This window comes from Lontra canadensis, unplaced genomic scaffold (assembly GCF_010015895.1).
Source record: "Lontra canadensis isolate GAN:19392208 unplaced genomic scaffold, GSC_riverotter_1.0 scaffold58, whole genome shotgun sequence".
Taxonomy (NCBI): domain Eukaryota; kingdom Metazoa; phylum Chordata; class Mammalia; order Carnivora; family Mustelidae; genus Lontra; species Lontra canadensis.
In genome coordinates, this window is record NW_022631052.1 from 1,346,510 (window position 1) to 1,364,156 (window position 17,647).

A 17,647-nucleotide genomic window follows, 5' to 3' on the forward strand; every position below is an offset into this window, starting at 1 on the left:
AAGTGAGGGGCTTAGGTAAGGGAACTTGCTCAAGGTCACATTGCTAGGGCTGGTGGGGATCCAAAGCCCTGTCTGTCTGTTTCATCTCAGAGTCTGTGCTTTCCCGGGTCCCAGCTCTGTCCATGGTGCTGACGAAGCTGATGGAGTGGTCACCTGGGGCATGGGCTCAGGAGAGGGTTAGCCTGCTGCCTGCACTTTTCCTGGAAACAAGGTCACCCCCTCCCTGCATGATCTCTCCTCTTACACTAATGGGTGAAATGCCTCCATTATGAACCTGTGTAATTGCTCTTCTCTGAAGTTGATCTTGATCAATAATCCCCAGGGTTCCTGGGCCTGATGGGCAGAGGGGCAGGAAGGGATCCACCCTCTCTGCTTCCAGGAAGGCCCCACTCCAGAAGGTGGGGGCCAAGTGTGGAGCTGACCCAGGGCTGTCCTGGTGAATCCCCTGAGAGGAATCCCTTGGGGGTCTTAGGAAAACCATGGGGTCTTAGGAAAGCCAGGGTCGTCAACTCTCTTTCTTCTGCTCTGGAGCCCTTCCTTCCTCCTTTCCATACATTGTTTACGAACACCTACTATTCCCTCATTTCTAATTTAAAGGTACTGCAAGCCTCTCCCCCTTCCAGTTCTGGTCTGTCTTCCCCCTTAGCACCACCTGGGTCCTTACAGGTGCATTTTGCAGCTCTGAGCACTGGGCCATGTCCAGTGTTTCGCCCAGAGTAGCAGCTAGCTCTGCCATGTGCCTGGCACCCCATGTTACCCTCACCATAACCCAGGACATTGCAAAAGTCCCTGGGACATGTCCCCTCTTCTGTTTACCATATAGAGCCCCTGCCAGCCTGGGCTTTGGGTTGTGTGGGGTGGAGGCTAGGAGGAAAGGATAAACAAAGGGTGTTAATTGGTGAGGTGGGGTCTGCTTGGTCATGGTGGGTGTGAGGATGTGGGCATGTGAGCATCAGATTCATTTCTGCAGGTGACAAGCACAGGCATAAACCCAACTCTTCCCTTCCCTTATTTAAAATCTTCAAACTCTCTACACTATCTGTTTTGGGCTAAATTGTGTCCCCCTCAAAATTTGTATGGGGAAGTCATAACCTCTCCCACCCTGAGACATCAGAATGAGCCCATATTTGGAGATGGAGACTTTGATGTGGTGATTGTATTAAAATAGGGCCCTAACCTAGTATCCAAAATCTATAAAGAACTTATCAAACTCAACACTCAAAGAACAAATAATCCAATCAAGAAGACATCCAGATGGCCAACAGACACATGAAAAAGTGCTCCACATCACTCGGCATCGGGGAAATACAAATCAAAACCACAGTGAGATACCACCTCACACCAGTCAGAATGGCTAGAATTAACAAGTCAGGAAACAACAGATGCTGGCGAGGATGTGGAGAAAGGGGAACCCTCCTACACTGTTGGTGGAAATGCAAGCTGGTGCAACCACTCTGGAAAACAGCATGGAGGTTCCTCAAAAAGTTGAAAATAGAGCTACCCTACGACCCAGCAATCGCACTACTGGGTATTTACCCTAAAGATACAAACGTAGTGATCCGAAGGGGCACATGCACCCGAATGTTTATAGCAGTAATGTCCACAATAGCCAAATTATGGAAAGAACCTAGATGTCCATCAACAGATGAATGGATAAAGAAGATGTGGTATATATACACAATGGAATACTATGCAGCCAACAAAATAAATGAAATCTTGCCATTTGCGATGACGTGGATGGAACTAGAGGGTATCATGCTGAGCGAAATAAGTCAATCAGAGAAAGACAACTATCATATGATCTCCCTGATATGAAGAAGTGGAGAGGCAACGTGAGGGGCTTGGGGGATAGGAAAAGAATAAATGAAACAAGATGGGATCAGGAGGGAGACAAACCATAAGAGACTCTTAATCTCACAAAACAAACTGAGGGCTGCTGGGGGTGGAGGATAGAGAGAGGGTGGTGGGCTTATGGACAATGGGGAGGGTGTGTGCTATGGTGAGTGCTGTGAAGTGTGTAAATCTGGTGATTCACAGACGTGTACCCCTGGGGCTAATAATACATTATATATTAATTTAAAATTTTTTTTTTAAATGAGGCCCTAACTAGGGTGCACCCTAAACTAGTCTGACTGGTGTTCTTACGAGAAGAGGAAATTAGGACACATAGACACCTGTGATGCACGTGCTGGAAGGAAAGACCATTTGAGGACACAGGTAGAAGGAAGCTTCAGAAGAAACCAATCCTGCTGACAACCCCTGGACTTCCAGCCCCTAGAATGATGAGAAAATGAATTTCTGCCATTGAAGCATTTTGTTAGGGCAGCCTGTTAGGGCAGCCCTGGGAAACTAACACACAGTCCCCTATGAGACTCCAATCCATCTCACGTACCTTGAGTCTCCGCACGGCCCCTCTTCTGTCATCTGCAACCTAGGGAAGTTCTGCTCAGTTGCTCAGGCTCACCACACTCTCACTTAGCACCTCCTGAGTTAAAATCCTAGCTTTGCCACCTACTAGCTATGTGCTCTTGGTGAAATTACTTCATTTCGCGAGCCTCACTTTCCTCACCTATAAAATGGCAGGAATTGTTAGATTGAGGGTGAGAAGAGGTGGTTGTGACTGTTCTCTGCCCTGATATATATATCTTTTCCTCTTCCTTCTCGGCCTCTCAGCTCAGATGTCCTCCCCACCAGGAAGCCTTCCTTGATTTCTCCGGGTCTGGGTTACCCTCTCTACCGGTGTCCTAAAGCATCCCATCTGTATAGCGTATCTCTTTGCCACTATATTCCCAGTCCCTGCTCTACTGTAACTATCTGTTTACTTGTCTTTCTAGCCCTGCAAGCTGCAGAGTCTTGTCCACTGCAGATTACTGCTGGGCACAGAGTAGGCTCAGTTATATTGCTGGCTCCTGAATGGAAGGTGGTGGCAGTGAACTGGTTCAAATCTGACATTTTCTGGAGCTGATAACTTGGGCAAAATTCTCATTTGCAGAACCACTGAAATAATGAAGAGTAGTAACAACAACATAATAATAGCAAACACGTCCCACAGAGCATTTACACTGTGCCAGCAGACTCAGTGTCAAGTGCTCTACGTATGTTGACTAAGATCATCCCTGTGAGGATAGTATTATTGGCATCCCCATTTTGCAGATAAGGAAACTGAAGCTGTGTAACCTGTTCAGATTCAAAACAGCCAGCAAATGGCAGGGCTTGAATCTTAGCCCGGGCAGTCTGGTTTCTGAATCTGTGCTTTATCTATGATATTGATGTTGTCTCTTATCACCAGGGAGAGCCCTCCCTTTTCACTAGAATAATGTCTCATCCAATGGGTCTGGACTTTAGTCTCCATTTACAAGAAGTGCCTCATGAAAACCTCCATTTACAAAAAGTGCCTCATGAAAACCTGTTATTTATATATAACAGCTTTATTCAGAATTGCCAAAACTTGGAAAGAGCCAAGATGTCCTTTAGTAGTTGGAGGGATAAATAATCAGTGGTACATACACCCAGACAATAGAATATTCAGGGCTGACAAGAAATGAGCTCTCAAGCCAGAAAAAGACATGGAGGGGAAATGCCTATGGCTAAGTGAGAGAAGCCAACCCGAAAAGGCTACATCATGTGTGATTCCAACCGTACGACATTCTTGAAAGGACAAAACTACAGAGACAGTGGGAAGATCAGTGGTTGCTAAGGGTCGTGGGGGAAGGAGGATGAACAGGTGGGGTACAGGTTTTTAGGGCCGTGAGCACACTCTGTATGGCACTATGATGGTAGATACATGCTATCACACCCCTGTCCAAACCAACAGAGCGCACAATCCCCGAGTGAGTCCCAACGTAAACTGTGGACTTCGGCTGATGACCTTGTCAGTGTAGATGCATTGGTGGTAACACCCACACGCCTCTGGTGGGGGATGTTGCTTAACGGGGGAGGCTGAGCATGGACAGGGCAGGGGTTATAAGGAGAGTCTCTGTATCTCCGACACACTTTTGCTCTGAACCTAAGGCTGTTCTTAAAAAAAAAAAAAAAAAAAAAAAGAAGTTTTAATGAAAAAAAAAAAAGTGCCTCAAACCTGACAATTGTTCGTCTCGTGGGGGGTGAAGGAGGGGGGGGGGGGGGGGGGGGGGGAGGAAGAAAGTCAGTCCCTGGAGACCCGCGCGATAGAAATCAGTACTGTCTCATAATGACTGTATGTCAGGTCATAGCGCAGTGTTTTGGATTTTCGCAAATTAAAAGAGAAGGCATTTATTTTCTGAAGCGTGGGCCATAATAGAGGAAAACACCAAAGGGGGGTGCACGGAGTCTGCTTCTGAAGTCCCCTTATTCAGAGCTCCAGGGGAGGACAGTTGAATAGCCCATTCTATGTCCTACCAGCCGGAATGTGAGTGGGCGGAGACATCCCGGAGAAGAAAGCATTTTGTGCTTCTACCAAGAGAAATCGGAAAATGCCTACCAAGCCATTTCACGCACCCCATGCCAACTGCCGAGGACAGCCCCGGACTGGGCGCCGGCCGGCTCCTGTGGTTCCCTTGCTTATGGGAAGGTTGCACAGGGCAGCCTGGCCTCTCAGAGAGGAAAGGAGGAGCTCTTTCTCATTTCTAGAGACCATCCCGCCCATGTTTTTATAGATAAAGATCAAGGCTCCCTTGACATGACTGAATTGATCCCTGTACAATCAGGAATATTCAGCCAGTTTGGGGATCAGTTACCTTGGAGCGAAGGGACTGGCTGGGCTCTGATCCGTGTTGGCTGATGTGACAACTGAGGATTTGAGAACTGATCAGGCATGCCCTTGCCCTGATGCCTTTTGGTAGACAGAATACAGTAATGTCCCTCCCTGTATCTGTACACTGTACAATGAGACTTTGCGTCTTCCTCATCAAGAGCTGGAATCTTTTCCCCATTCCTTGTATCTGGGCTGGCTTAATGCATTGGCCAGTAGAATGTGGTGGAAGCAGCACTGTGTCCATTCTGAGCCTAAGCCTCAGGAGACTTTGGTGCTCAGGCTCCTGTTCTTGGAACCCATCCTGACTGCCCGGGCTAGGCTGCTGCATGATGAGAAACATGGGGCCCATGTTTCTTACTCTTGTCACCCTAGCAACCCGTCATCCAACAGACCTGTGAGTGATGCCAACCTAGATGGCCAGCCTCGTGCATACCCATCATCTGGGCACACAGACATGCACAAACCCAGGCAGGATTTAGCCAAGCCAACCCCAACTGGCAGAACCACCCTGTTGACCTGTAGACTTGAGAGCAACAGGAAATGGTTATTGTTTCAAGCAACTCTGTTTTGAGGTATTTGGTCATATAGCAACAAATGACTGATACACTCACCGAAGGCAGCCAGAGCCTTTTAACAGCCAAGGAGAAGAAAGGGCAGCTTTACAAACTCTAGCCAGTGGGGGCTACTGTCTGTTTGCAAATAAAACTTTATTGGAACACAGCCACATCCATTCATTGCAACCTTCATGCTGCAATGGTGAAGTTAAGTAATTGCAAGAGAGACCATGTGGTCTGCAAAGTCTAAGGTATTTACTGTTTGTCCCTTTAGGAGAAAGTCTGCTGACCCCTGGTCTAGGGGGCGAAAGACACCAACAACCACCACTGTTCATCACCATCATCATCATCGTCATCCTGGCCTATCTAACAAACCTGGTTATAAAGATCTGATTTAGGAGTGAGGAGGTCAGAATTCATGTTGTAAGAATTGGGGCAGATTCTGGCCCGCTCTGGGCTTCAGTTTCCTTATCGGGTCTTGAAGGAGGATGAGTTAGAAACTCTCCAGTTACTTCCAAGGTAGATTTAAGCCTCAGCTTGTTTAGACCAAATGAACCAAGGGTGGGGCCCAGGAATCTGCATTTTCCAGGCGTCACCCCCACTTCGGTCCTCGGAGGATCCACATGCAAGTGAAAGCTTAAAAACCACTGATCTACACCGTTTGCTTTCGGAAGGGTTGTCCACAGGAGAGACAGGCAGAAGGGCAAGTGTTTCCAAGGGACATGATGAGAAATTTCGAAACCTCCTTTTGCAAGGTGTTTTAAGATCATCAAGTTCAAGTTGCCAGTTGGAAAGGCCCTGAACAAATGAGTTGGACTTCTCGATCAAGAGATCAAGAGTTCGCTATCAAGAATCCAGTCATAAGGTCAACAGAAGGGGAGAAGCAGGAAAGTGGGGAGTGGACTTACCAAAAGCTGGAATATTAGGGAGGGATATCGAGGACAATACATTGTTATACTCTTCAATACATGAGACTTGGCTCTCCAAATATATCACGAGCTCCTCAGAGGCTCGTACTTTCTGTGTAGTGCCTGGTGATGAGTGTTTGGGCCGTGAAGTCAGACAGACTTGGCTGAAAACCCCAACACAACACCACGCTGAGCTCTGTGACCTTGGGCAGAGGAGCACACCTCTCTGATTGCTGCTTTCTCATCTGCAAGGAGGGTAATAATATACCTATATAACAGGGCTGCTGGGAGAACCGAATGAGATATGCCTACAGAGAAGTCAGTAATGCCAGTATTACTGTGCACCCCTTAGGGACCTAATAAATATTTGACAGTTGAGCAGACAGAGAAGTCTACAATCCATTGTACCATTTTCATTGCCCTAAAGCCATGTGTCTTAACATGGCCGGGAGCGGGGGAGATACGGGGGGAGAGGGTGGGCATCATTTTGCCCCCCCACCCCGGGTGGGCCATTTGTCAACATCTAGAGACATTTTTGGTTGTTACAACTCACGGGTGGGGAGCCACTGGCTTCTAGTAGGTCAAGACCAGGGATGCTTCCAAATACGTTACAGTACACAGGACAGTCCTTCACGACAAAAAATTTATTCCTCCCTACATGTGAGTAGTGTCGAGATTGAGAAACCCTGCCCTAAAGTCAAAAACTGTCTTTGCACCTGAAATCTTCCAATTGAACAGGGCTAACGAGCACAAAAGAAAGCACTGGGTTTGGAATTCTCTGGAATAGACCCAAGGGGAACAAGATGTCCAGGTTTTTAGAAAGCCAGAGTGTTCTTTGTAGAGGGTTGATTAGCCCCCTGGTACACCATGCAATGATGAGTTCGTGCCTCGGGTCAGGAGACAGCAGGTGCTTCGCTGGGAAATAGAGCTCCTTGAGTTTTGGGGAAAACATGTCCCCTGAGCCCAGGCTGACACATTGTTGCGCACACTCAGGGAGGCTGCAGACGGATTTTATCAGGCTTTGCAAACTATTTGACAGTAGAGCGTCTGGCTTGGGAAGGAACGGAATGACTCAGTCCCAGCTGATTTGCCACTTAGCTCTAAAGCACCGTGTCTGCTTTTCTGTTATTTTTGTATGCCAAATGGCGTTGCCAGCTCCAGGCTCCATGCCCCTTTCAGGAGGACACGGGAACAGCTCAACAGTTTCCCAGGGCCTCGTTAGCCCCTTGAGACATTTCACCTTGGCTTCCGTTGATAAGCTATCGAGGCAGACGAGGCAGAGGAGGGACTACTTACACGTGAGCCTCGGGCAGCGAGGGCAGGATGATACAGCTGTGCACTGGGATGAAGGGGCGAATGAATCCAGAGCCCGTCTTCTTAACCTTCTCGTCATCGTATGTGCTGGTGTTGGAGGAGAAGCAGAAAGAGAAAAACAGAGTGAGCAAAGAGCAGCAGTTTTTTTTTTTTTAATTTTATTTATTTATCTGAGAGAGCGCACACGAGGCAGGGGAGGAGCAGAGGGAGAGGGAGAAGCAGGTGTCCGGCTGAGCAGGAGCCCGATGCTGTGGGTCTCAATCCCAGAACCCTGGGATCATGACCAGAGCCGAAGGCAGACATTTCACCGACTGAGCCACCCAGGGGCCCTGAGGAGTGGCTGTTTCAAATACCTTCTTCTCTTGCCAGGGTTTATATGGCAGATATGATTGGGCACCTACTATGTGCCGGGCAATAATTCCAGCTTAAGGGATGAGGCTTCTAGGTGCAGCCAGTGAACAGATCGTATGAAAACCCTGTTCTCCTGGAGCGTATTTCCTAGCGGAGGAGCAAAGAGAATTAGCAAGACAAGTGGGGAAATGTTGCGGTATGTCAACAAAGATTAGGGGTGGGGTATGTTTTCTGAAAAGGCCAGGTAAGTATTTATGACTTTGTCGGACATGCAGTCTATGTCGAAACTGCTTAGTAGAATGAAAGCAGCCATCGGCCTATGGAAACAATACGTAAATGTCAGTGTTTCAGTAAAACTTTATTTATAAAACCAGTCTAGGGGCTGGATGTGGCCCATGGGCTGGAGTTTGCTAACCCTGCTGTACTAAATAGACATGCTCTGGGGAATAAAAAACAGAAAGAGAATTCAGAAGGGCTGGGAGGGGTGGGAATTGCAATTTTAAATAGGGTGATAAAGGGAGGTGTCACTGAGAAGGTGACATTTGATAAAAATTCTGCAGTGCATAAAGGAGCGAGGCATTCAGATGTCTTGGGGCAGTGCATTCTGGATAGAGTGAACAGCAGATGCAAATGTCCTGAGGTGGGGCTGTGTTTCAGAGACAATAGGGAAGTGAGGGGGAGGAGGAGGGAGAGAGAACAGAGCCTTGCAGATCACTGGGGGACTTGGGCCTTTTCTCTAAATTAGAGTAAAGGATTTTGAGCTGAGAGAAGACATGTCTGACTTGCATTCAGAAAGGATCCTTCTCACTGCTGTTTTGAAAATGGTCTATGGTGGGGGTGGAGAGCAAGGACAGAGGCTAGGAGACCTGTTAGGGGTGTTGTAATAATTCCAGGTGGCTTTAGCTTGGCCATGGGGTCCTGGCCATGGAGACAGTGAAAAGTAGCAATGAAGGTATGAGACATAGGCAAGGAACTGCCTGGAGTTTGTGGCTCCTGTTTCTGGTCCTTTCCTTAAAGAGGCTTCATCCAACTCTACAGATTGCTGACTCATTGGTTGGTCGAATCAGCCAAGAAATGTGGGGATCTCAAACTTTAGAAGCTGATACAAGCGTGCCCCCAAAGTTCAGCCATAATCAGTCGTGTCTCCACAGCCAGCCGGCAGGCTGCTGTGGAAAACCAGAGCCCCATGCTGTGCCCCATAGAGAATATGGAGAATATGGAAGCTTCCTGTCAAGCCAGACACCATCTGGGAAAGGGAAGGAGGGGGCTTGCTTAGAGAAGGGAGACATAGCCCAGACAGGCAGTTCATCTTTGACACCACTGGTCATTTGCCCAAAAAAGACTGTTAGAAAATGAAATAGAATAGTTACATTTAATATCATATTAAAAAATTTTTTTCTTCACCATCATGGAGCAAGTCCTTTCAGTTATAGAAAATAGTTTCTTTTTTTTTTTTTTTTCCTTTCTTGCAGGCCTTAGTCATATATATATATTTTTTTGCCCATGACCAAATCTAGCCCATGGACACATTTTAAAAAGCCTACTGTGTGTGTAATGGGATCAATTGTATTTTAAAACTGTGAGATTTCACATAAAAATGGAGATGTTTTCGTTCTGAAAACTTGAAAACTCTTGCTCCTCTGGGCCTGTGTTCTGGCTGGCTAGAGTCAGGTGGGGCCCACGATCAAGGTCGCTGCCCGCTTTACATGTGGTGTGGGCTTCTCGGAGGGTTGCCGGAGACTCATGCACATCTGGCTTCTCACTCCTCATCAGCCTTCTTATTTCCTGCTACGTGTGAATTCCCTTTGGGCCTTTTACTTTCTGAGTCTCAGTCTAAGTACCTTCATTGATTGAATCACTGATGGGTTCCCTGCTTCATTCATTTCCACCTAGATTTATTGAACGTCTCTGGATGGCTGGAGGCTGTGGACCCAGCAATGAATGAATGAGACAGACCCAGCCTCTCCCGTCCGAAGCTTAGAGTTTAGGGGCAGAAACAGGTATAACGAAACATGCAGTGGCAATGAGGCTGAGCGGAAGAGTGTATGGTTCTTCGATAGCACAAAACAGGGAGTTTGGCTGAAAAGGAGCCAGGGAATACTTCTTGGAGGAGATCGTGGCCATTTAGAACCACAAACCCCATGTTCTTTGACTCTCTTCCAAGGGAGAGATGGCCCTATGTACCCTTCCCCTGGAATCTTGGTTTTGTGAGTGGCTGAGCTATTAGAACGTGTCCGTCAAAAGCAATTGGCATGGTGCCCATTTTTGGGCCTAGGCTCCACGAACTGGCAGCTTCTTCTTCTCGTTTCTCAGGATGCTCACTGTTAGCGCCCAGCCACGGGCATGCAGTGAGGAAGCTGGCAGCCTGAAGCTCATAGGGAGAAGCACCACGGCTGCTGGGTCTCAGCCCTAGCCGAGCTCACAAGCTGACAGCCAGCTCCGAGTGGCCACCTGTGTGGACGCACTGTGTTGGAAATGGACCCTTCGAGCTGCACCAGCTAGTGGTGCTGGAGACAGTCCTTGCCCATTCGCCCAGCTCAAGCTGCAGAGTTGTGAGTGAAATAAAGGTTTGTTGCCTTGAGTTCTTAAATTTTGGAGTGGTTGTTCACATCAGCAGAAACTGGAACAAACAGTGAGCTAAAATCTGAAGGTTGAATGGGAATTAAGAAAGTGCATGGGATGGGGGAAAGCCCTCCAGTGGGGGTGCATATCATGAGTGCAGAAGTAGGTAAAGTGTGTGTGGCTGGGGCAGGAGGAGAAAGAGAGGACTAGCCCATCCAGACTCTTGTGGCCTTGCTCAGACTTTGGTCTTTATCCTTTTAGGAATGGCAGCCAAAAATGCCATTTCAGCTTTAAGCTGAAAGCAACTTATGTCTTGAGAAGATCACTCTGATTTTGTGCGGGGAATGAGGCTGAGGTAGGACAGAGGAGGTGGCATGGGGACACACATTAGGAGTTTACCTTCCTCCCGAGAATTTGAGGACGATCCTGGGGTCACAGAGTTAACTGAAAAACAGGACCAGAATCTAGGTCCCCTGATTTCTATTTCCACGCGCTCTTTATTCAGCCCTAGAGCTGAGGAGCCAGAAGCAAATACATGGACTTGCCCCTATGGGGCAACTGTGTCCCCCAGTGGTTTGGACTACATAGACATTAACCCAACTGTTCCAGTCCTTAAGCTCTCCGTTTTCTGTCCTCCTTCAACCAGGATAACAAGAAAAATTCCACCCTTGTTTTTTTTTTCCCACCTTTTCAGCTAAATCTGCAACTGAAAAACGAGGTCATTGAGCACGGTGGGAAAGACTGCTAGCAGGCAGAAATCTTTCGGGACATGCTTGATTTTCTTTTTCCCTTTGCTTACTTTGTCAGACTTAAAACTTCTGTCTGAAAGAACTTATCCTATGGTCTTGGATCCGCGGGGTGGGGATGGGGGCGGTGGGGGTGGGAGAGTGGAGTAATCCCTCTCGCTTTTATAATGCGCAAGATCAAATACCTTGTTAAAAAAGTATTATAAATGAACACTTGTCTTTCTGATACTTGTGTGACTGGAATTATGTTTGTAGCATGCGGCTCTTAGATGAGAGATGCTTTTGGGCCTGCCTGGAAATGAAGATTTTTAGCCATAAATCTGAGGATTTTTGGTAATTGAGGCCCAGAGAGATCAAATTCACCCTATTGAATAATAATAGCTAATAGTTACTGAGGGCTTCTTGTCTGGTATGCCAGGCTCTGTGCTAAGCACTGTTTCATTGGATCCTCATAACAAACCTGGGAGTTTGGTACCATGCATCTGGGTGAAGGAGGCTCAGAGAGGTGCAGTGACTGGCCCAGAGTTAAACAGCTGTATGGGAGAAGTCCTGACTCCAACCCAACTTATCCACTGGTGGTACTGGTATGGAGAATTCCCCATTGCTATTTTTTAACCCTTGCTTCTCCACCTGCATTTGATGGCTACACGGCAGTCATGACCTCCCCTTTCATTTTAACAGCCACACTTGTGCTGCTCCTAGAATCCACCAGGTTAGACACAAGGAGACCATTGTCTATGAGAAGAACGATCTCATGCATATTTAAGCTTATTAAACTTTAAATAAACCGTGTCTCACGCTCTGAAACATGGATGGGAGAAGAGAGAATCGTGTTCTATGACCGTGGATTAAAACCCCATTCAAACAAGGGAGACGTGGCAACAGAAGTCTTGAGAAAGTTGCAGGAGACTCTAACAGACGCCTCTCCCCCTTCCCCAGCGCCTGTTCGTTTGCCCGTTAATCTGAGTGCAGCTCCTGCAAGAAAGAACCCCGAGTTCATTTCTTCTCCTTATGTCATGGAAAGCCTGCCAGCTGGCTGCTTGTCAGTAGGAGCCCCCAAAATTAATGATGGGCTGTATGGTGACTAACATAACATAATGGGGGAAAAAAAAAAAAAAAAGAATCCTGGGCTCTAAGCACCATCGGGCTCAGGGAAAGCAGACTTTGCACTAAGCTCTTGGAACCCTCATGGGAAAAGTAAGAACTGAGTGGCTGGCCTCCTCTCTATCATGTGCCTCTATCCCATGAGCAGCCGTTATTGGTGGCCCATTTAGTGGATGGATGCTGGTGGCTCAGGTCATGACTTGCCTGCTTTCTTTTCACTCTGAAAATCACCTTTCCAAAAGATGACACCATCAACGCCCTCCACTTTCAGCTCTGGCCTTCCTAACCAGAAATGCTGACCGCAGGAACTTTTGCTGGGCTGAGACTGATGGGTCTAACTACATCTCTTTCTTTCTTTTTTCTTTTTTTTTAAGATTTTATTTATTTATTTGACAGACAGAGATCCCAAGTAGGCAGAGAGGCAGGCAGAGAGAGAGAGGGGGGAAGCAGGCTCCCTGCTGAGCAGAGAGCCCGATGCGGGACTCGATCCCAGGACCCTGAGATCATGACCTGAGCCAAAGGCAGAGGCTTAACCCTCCGAGCCACCCAGGCGCCCCACCACATCTCTTTCTATTCAGCATTAAAGATCCTGCTCAAAAGTCACGTTTCAGTGGTGTCTATCCAGACTCTCTTTTTGCCCCCTAACCTTGAGGGGATGGGCATTAGTGAAATCATAGGAACGGTATCTATGTTCTCTGCTTCCCCCCAGCTTCCGGCATAGAGCTCCCCAAACCCTTGTAGTCTTCTAAGTGGTAATAGCACTGGGAATATCCTTTGTTCTAATATTTGGTCTTAGACTCTTGGCACCGAACTCCTTAACCCTTTGGAATTTCCTGCATGGTAGGAATGCCTTGTGCTGCCATCAACTCAGTGTGGTTCCAGAACATTTTCATCACCCCCAAGGAGGCCCCCTCCCCATTAAGCAGTCACTCCCCACTCCCTCACTCCCTCGGCCCCTGGCAACCACCAATCTGCTTTCTGTCTGGGATAAACCTCAAAAACATTCTGGTAAGTGAAGGGAGCCATACGCAGAAAGGTCACGTGTGTAGGATCTCACTGATAGGACCCTTGTTTTTAAGCAGCATATGTTGAGGGTCGCCTGGGTGGCATATCCCATTAAGCACCCGACTCTCCGTTTCAGCTCAGGTCACGATCTCAGGATACTGGGATTGAGCCCCACATCTGGTTCCGCACTCAGAATGGGTCTACTTGAGAGTCTCTCTCCCTCTCCCTCTGCCCCTCCTTCTCATGCTCTCTCTCTCTCTCTCAAGTACATATATAAATCTTTAAAAAAAAGAAAATAAAGTACATATTGATACTTCTCTAAGTTAACACTGTGAAGAACAGAATTTTGGGACATATTGCAGAGGAAAGGGGGTGTCTGCTGTGGATTCCTTTCCTCTTTACCTGGCAGCCTGGCAGTGCGGGTCCTGGAAGCCCTAGCAGAGCGGTGTCAACCTTGGCTCCACATGGAAGTCATTGCGGGAACTTTCAAACATACTCTGTCCAGGCAACACCCCCACTGAATCTGATGTAGTTGGTGTGGGAAGCACCCTGGGCATTGGCATTTTGTGTTATCTAGTTGTATCCGTGGGATGAAGTGAGCTTTGGGTCCTCCTACTCTGCCATCTTTCCCTGGGCGTTGGTATTTAAAAAAAAAAAAACAAAAAACTGCCCAGGTGATTCTAATGTGTAGCCAGGGTTGAGACCATGGCTGTAACAGGACAATGGCTATGGGCCATCATCCTTTTCCACCATCCTTCCCTCTCCACCTGCCTCAATACCTCCTTTCCATCCCAGATTCATGCCTTATTGAAGTCCAAGTATCCTAGGAGTCTGTCCATGCGGAATGGCATAGCCTAGGAATTTTGGTGTCACTCAGGGACTCAGGGATGCTTTTTATTTTATTTTATTTTATTTTAAGATTTTATTTATTTATCCGACAGATCCCAAGTAGGCAGAGAGGCAGGCAGAGAGAGGAAGGGAAGCAGACTCCCCGCTGAGCAGAGAGCCTGATGTGAGGCTCGATCCCAGGATCCTGAGATCATGACCCGAGCCGAAGACAGAGGCTTTAACCCACTGAGCCACCCAGGCACCCCTCAGGGATGCTTTTTAATTTATGACCTTAGTAACAGGGAATTATGTGAGCATTTTTAAACTTCATTCCTAATCTCAAAAAGGGGGTGGGTAATAATAGTACCTATCTAAGGAATATTTTGAAATTTAGATGAAAAGATGTGCATAAAGCACAGATTAGACACTCATTATAATTATTATTGTGGTTGTTACTGTCATCATCCCCATTGCTGTTGTTATGTGAATGGACATTTCATAATGGACCGGTCCGTTGATGGTCCTCTCCCAACCAGAGGACAGAGCTTTACAGAAAGTGGGGGCTACTTTAGTCAACAAACCAACAACCATTTCTTGTGCACCTGCTTTGGGTGGACACTGAACTAGGATTTGAGGGTGCAGCTGAAGGTCTAGAATAGAGATCCTAATGTGGGTTAAAGTAAACGAGCACACAAACACGTTACAGGAACCCCAAATCTGAGTAGGTTTTGGAGGGGGTTGATCTGGAGTCCAGGAAATATCAGGAGAGGACGCCATTCACCTTGGGCTTTTAATAAGTAGAACTTTAGTCAGAAGAGGATGTGGGAAAGGCTGTCATTGAAGGCCCAAGGAACAGCATGAGGAGAGGCCTAGGGCGAGGGGCAGGCCTGTAGAGGGAGGGGAAAGAGGCACATTTGGGAACCAACAGGAGTTCTTGGATAGCTCTTGACATCAGACATCTGTAGTAAAAGATACTCCACGAAGTCCCAGGAGGTTAGACTGAGAGGTAGGTAGGAGTAGACTAAAAGCAATGGTCAGACGCCAGCCCGAGAGGAGGCTTCTGGTCAGAGACAACCTCCATCTCCCGGCCGGGGCAGGCGGCGTTCCCTCGGCACAGCCCTTCCCCAGACTGTTGGCGCTGCAGCTACCGCATCTACTTACGTCAGAAGAATTTCGCCGTAATGGATGTCTGACATCTTTTTGGCAGGCTGGAATTTGTGTCTTTCTTCCTCTTTGAGTTTCTGAAGTTGCTGTTGCTTCTTTTTCAAGGCGCTCTCCTCTCGCAGCATGCTGAAGTACCCACGGCCTATCTTCGCTGACTGGATCAGCATGCTGGACGGGGTTGTGGGGGGGCGGGGGGAGAGAGCCACAAAGTTGAGCTGATCGTGAAGACAGTGCTATATATATATTTTTAAAGATTTTATTTATTTATTAGAGAGATGGAGAGAGAGCACAAGGAGGTAGAGCAGCAGGCAGAGGGAGAGGGAGAAGCAGGCTCCCTGCTGCCTGATGCGGGGCTCGATCCCAGGACCCTAGGATCATGACCTGAGTCGAAGGCAGATGCTTAACTGACTGAGCCACCCAGGTGCCCCAAAGACAGTGTTACATTGTCCTGGGACTGATCATTTCTGAAGGGCACCCTCATACCTGCTGGGCAGGAACCTCCTTGCCTTTGGAACTCCACAGCCAGAAGGACCTCTCTGGTCTCAGTTCCTTTTTCAGTCCATTATTCAACAAATATTTATTGAGCAACTATTACGTGCCAGGCACTCTGTTAGGTGCTATGAAATGAGCAAAATAATCCACACATCACAGGATGAGACAACTTTATGCTTGGAAAGGGGCTCCTCCATGATAATCGGTGGCAGATCAGTCCTGTCGGGCCTGGGCTCCCGGCCAAGGCTGCCTTCTCTCAGAGTCCCCTAAATGCTCACATTTGCTTCACATGCTTCACAAGGGCTGCAAAGTGGAGGCAGTAAGGTGTATAGGTGTTTGCTGTGTCATGTGACATACATTGAGACTTCGTGACCCCACCACTGTTTCCTAATCAGACGTCCTGATACTGGCTTGATGCCAAGACATTCTGTGCCTGACTGGTCTACACACCTCCCCCATTTTGCCATTTGTCACCTTGGGGTTGGAGTTTGACAGCACTCTGGTGGAGAAGGAGTGAACCCATCTCTGTGTCTGTCCTGACTCTCTGGGAAGTTGTTAGGCACCGTGTTGAACCACCACCATGTTTCCCCAGCTGTGAGTATTGGTTCCGAGATTTACTTTTATTCTCAAAATTCCTCTTGAGCAACTAGTGTGTGCTGGGGACTGTGCTCACCACTGGGGACACGGTGACGAACAGAATGCTGTTCTAAGAGTAAACCAATGATGATGAAGAATGATGGAGGTGAGAAGGACTCTGAGCTTTGTAAGAAGAGAGCCCCTAATTCAGACTAGGGGGTGGTTGGAGACATCCTTTCCTTTGTTCTGAGTGAGAGCAAAGTGAGAAAGGAAGTGAGACCTCCTTTCCTTTGTTCTGAGTAACCTCTTTCTGTCTCCTTGTCTTTCTCTCATGCTCAGCTTTGGAGGGGAATGTTCTCAGCAAGCTCTTTTGGTTAGATTTTGATAGGATTAATTAATCCTTGTTCATTTTCTAGGAAGAGTTAAGGTGTTACTGAGGACATTTGCACGTCAGCAGTGGATTCTCGTAATGTCCATTGGGAAAAATATGCTGGGAGGCAGGGGGTGGAGCTTTCCCAGTATTTTTTCAAATTGCATCACACAGTGATAACTTTTCATTCATTTATTTCTCGGGCGGACATTGCCTGAGAACCTGCTAGTCCAGACACTGTGAGGAGACTGATGTTACACAAAGCAATAAGATAAGGCATCTGCATCCAGAGAGTTCACAGTATGATAGAGAAAGTACACCCACAAACATACACTCTGAGCACAATGTAGAAAGAGCTACAGGGACCTAGAGAAATCTAAGAGGGCTTCCTGGGGGAGGTGACATTTGGAATAAGTAGGGATTTACCAGTAGGAAAGCACGTGGGAAATGGCATATAAGTGGATGGAATAGCAGTGAGTTATAAATGCGAAGAGGTGAATTATTGACAAAATGTTTGTGTCCCCTTAAAATTTATGTGTTGAAACCCTACCCCCAATGTGATGGTATCAGAAGGTAAGGTTTTGGGGAGGTAGTTAGGATTAGATGAGGTCATAAGGGTGGAGCCCTCATGAAAGGGATTAGTACCCTTAAAAGGGTCATGGGAAAGCTTCCTTCCTTTCTCTGCTGCCCACCATGTGAGGATACAAGAAGATTCCAGCAGTCTACAACCCGGAAGAGGGTTCTCACCAGAACCTGCCCATGCTGGCACTTTGATCCAGACTTCCAGTGTCCAGAACGTGGGAAATAAGTTTTTGTTGTTTGCAAGCCACACAGTCTATGGTACTTCATTATAGCAACTGGAACTGACTAGGATGGCTGAATCCGAAGATGGCCCGTTTAGGAAACTACAAGTGTCTTTAAAAAGCTGGAGCACAGAAGGA

General features: G+C 47.5%; 1 protein-coding gene across 1 annotated transcript in view; it reads right to left on the minus strand.

The window, feature by feature from the left end:
• CCDC60 (coiled-coil domain containing 60) overlaps window positions 1–17,647 on the minus strand; it is a 159,799-nt gene that overhangs the window by 37,607 nt on the left and 104,545 nt on the right. Inside the window, exons 3-4 of the mRNA XM_032876172.1 lie at window positions 15,266–15,436; window positions 7,491–7,595 (exon numbers count right to left, since the gene is read on the minus strand). Of these exons, the coding sequence (XP_032732063.1) occupies window positions 7,491–7,595; window positions 15,266–15,436 (276 nt within the window). The remainder of the gene's footprint in view (window positions 1–7,490; window positions 7,596–15,265; window positions 15,437–17,647) is intronic.